This window comes from Colobus angolensis, unplaced genomic scaffold (assembly GCF_000951035.1).
Source record: "Colobus angolensis palliatus isolate OR3802 unplaced genomic scaffold, Cang.pa_1.0 Scaffold236, whole genome shotgun sequence".
In the NCBI taxonomy this organism is placed as follows: Eukaryota; Metazoa; Chordata; class Mammalia; order Primates; family Cercopithecidae; genus Colobus; species Colobus angolensis.
In genome coordinates this window covers 323,596-326,086 of record NW_012115555.1, presented here as the reverse complement: position 1 = coordinate 326,086, position 2,491 = coordinate 323,596, and the positions used below count along the sequence as shown (strand labels likewise).

Here is a 2,491-nt window from a genome sequence, read left to right as displayed (position 1 = left end):
TATCTTTAGTGGAGACGGGGTTTTACCATGTTGGCCAGGCTGGTCTTGAACTCCTGACCTCAAGTGATCCACCTGCCTCAGCCTCCCAAAGTGTTGGGATTACAGGTATAAGCCACCGCCCTGGCTCCTCCCTTGACTCTTAACCACTCATGCTGCCTACGTCTACCATTCATGTGGTCCTTACTGCTTTGTTTTGGTTATTCCTGCATTTATTTGTCCTTTTATTCATTTATATATAAACATTTAGTAAGCACCTACTAGTGGATAGGGCTCATTGTAGACTTGGAAGCTCTCTGAGGGTGGGAGTATGCCTTGTTCATCTGTCTTTACTCTTTGTAGCAAGGGAGGTAATGCTCCATTTCCATCCCTCCTCAGTGAGTCAGTAGTCAGTGGTGAGGCTAAGGCTTACCTCTCCCTTTCTCATTCAGCACAGGGGGCTGGAGGTGAGCAAGGGAATGGGAGGATGTCAGCCCAGTATGGGAATCAGTTCTTCTCAAGGACCCAGACATCCATCCCTCAAGACTCCAGTCCTTGTCCTACTCCAGCCCTTGACCTCAGAGACGGGATCAGCTCTTCCTTCAGCACCTACCTTGAGGGTTTAGAAGAATGCAAACCACACTGGAAACCTGGAGATCTGTGTTCTCATTTCAGCTCTGCTGACTGGCTTCCTGCAAGCTACCTTCCCTCCCTGAGCCTCAGTTTCCCTCTCTGCTGAGCCAGAAGATGTCTAAGGACCCCTTTGGTTCCACCCTGAGAGCTTGTCTCCCTACCCCAACTTCTTCCCCAGTTCAGAGAACCCAGGCATCCAGCTGCCCCACCCCAGCTCTGGGTAAACAGGAAGCTGGGTGAGGGGAGCAGGGGTGTGTGGAAAGTCCCAGCCAGGTGTGTAGGTCTACAGAGAGGGGGTGGCCCTGTCCCTGAGGTATGAAAGCCCCCTGCTCTGGCTCTGGTTCAGTCTCAATGGGGGCACTGGGGCTGGAGGGCAGGGGTGGGAGGCTCCAGGGGAGGGGCTCCCTCCTGCTAGCTGTGGCAGGAGCCACTTCTCTGGTGACCCTGTTGCTGGCGGTGCCTATCACTGTCCTGGCTGTGCTGGCCTTAGTGCCCCAGGATCAGGGAGGACTGGTGAGTGGCTGCAACAGGCCCTGGTGGAGAGCTGTATCTTGCAGATGCTTGGCTCCCTCTGGTTGTGCCTGTGGTCTTTTGCCCCTTCTGGCTCAGCTGGCTCGGCTGTCCCTGGTGGGGATGTCCTGTCTCTTTGCTGACTCTCTGTCCATGTTCCTGTCCAGGAGGCAGAGGTTGCAGTGAGCCACTGCAGTTAGACCCTGCGGGAACCTACCCGGCCGGGGGAGGGGGGATGGTGCTGTCTCTGGGATGAGTGCCAGTTGGGGGCGAGGGAACATGGATGTGGGGTGCAGAGCACTGTTCCTGTGATGTTCCTGTGATGCTCCTGTGATGTTTCGGTGATGTTGTGCTTGTATCCTGACACAGCCCCTTGTGCCTCCTCTCCTCTTTCCGAGGTACATCTGTTTCTCTGCCCAAGTACCTATGCCTTGCTTGCTCTCCCTTCTAGGGAGGTGTGTGTTGGGGATGGTGCTGGTGGGAGAAACCCCAGGCCTGCAGCTTGGGTCCACTTTCAGAGGGGTAGGGGTGACATGAGTTGAATCTGAACTCTGGGCACTGTGACCCACCCAACCAGGTAACGGACACCGCTGACCCCGGGGCACAGGCCCAGCAAGGACTGGGTAAGAGCAGACTGTCTCTCCTTCCCCGCTTCAGTCCCTCAGGGGCTCCCAGCTCCCAGCTGCGTTCCCAGATACCTCTTCCTCTAGGAATCCAGGCTCCCATCCCTGCGGCCCGTCCTTTCAAGGGTAGCCTGCATGGGTGGCTGCCCTGGCCCCAATCGTGGACTCTTTGCCCCTTTCAGGGTTTCAGAAGCTGCCGGAGGAGGAGCCAGAAGCAGATCTCAGCCCCGGGCTCCCAGCTGCCCACCTCATAGGTAAGGACCTCAAAGACCTGAATAAGAGTGTAAATAATCCGAAGGTTCCAATTCTGCTCGCCCAGAGTCCTTCGGCTCCATGATTCCAGGGCTCGGTTTCCCACCCGCTTCACCACCTTTCGCCGCTCATGCCCACCCTTCCGCTCGTCCCCGCAGTGTAGTTTCTTCTTCCCTCCGGTGCAAGCAAAAGCCGGCCTGGGGGTCCTCACTACAGCGCTCTGCACCCCACATCCAAGTTCTCTCGGCCCCCAACTCGCACTTATCCCAGAGGCAGCAGCATCCCCCCTCCCCCGGCCCGGGTCGGTTCCCGCAGGGGCTAAAAGCCGCCACCCTCCCAGAAGTCCCAAGCCTTTAGGATCGCATTCCCAAGAGCGCGTGGGCCCGTGTCTCCGCAGGCGCTCCGCTGAAGGGGCAGGGGCTAGGCTGGGAGGCGACGAAGGAACAGGCGTTTCTGATGAGCGGGACGCAGTTCTCGGACGCCGAAGGGCTGGCGCT

The 2,491-nt window shown here is 57.7% G+C and overlaps 1 protein-coding gene across 1 annotated transcript in view; it reads left to right on the top strand.

Annotated features, from left to right (window-relative positions):
• Positions 1-959: 959 nt before the first annotated feature.
• LTB (lymphotoxin beta (TNF superfamily, member 3)) overlaps positions 960-2,491 on the top strand; it is a 7,519-nt gene continuing 5,987 nt past the window's right edge. Inside the window, exons 1-4 of the mRNA XM_011944836.1 lie at positions 960-1,122; positions 1,697-1,742; positions 1,925-1,996; positions 2,392-2,489. Of these exons, the coding sequence (XP_011800226.1) occupies positions 961-1,122; positions 1,697-1,742; positions 1,925-1,996; positions 2,392-2,489 (378 nt within the window). The 5' untranslated portion in view covers position 960. The remainder of the gene's footprint in view (positions 1,123-1,696; positions 1,743-1,924; positions 1,997-2,391; positions 2,490-2,491) is intronic.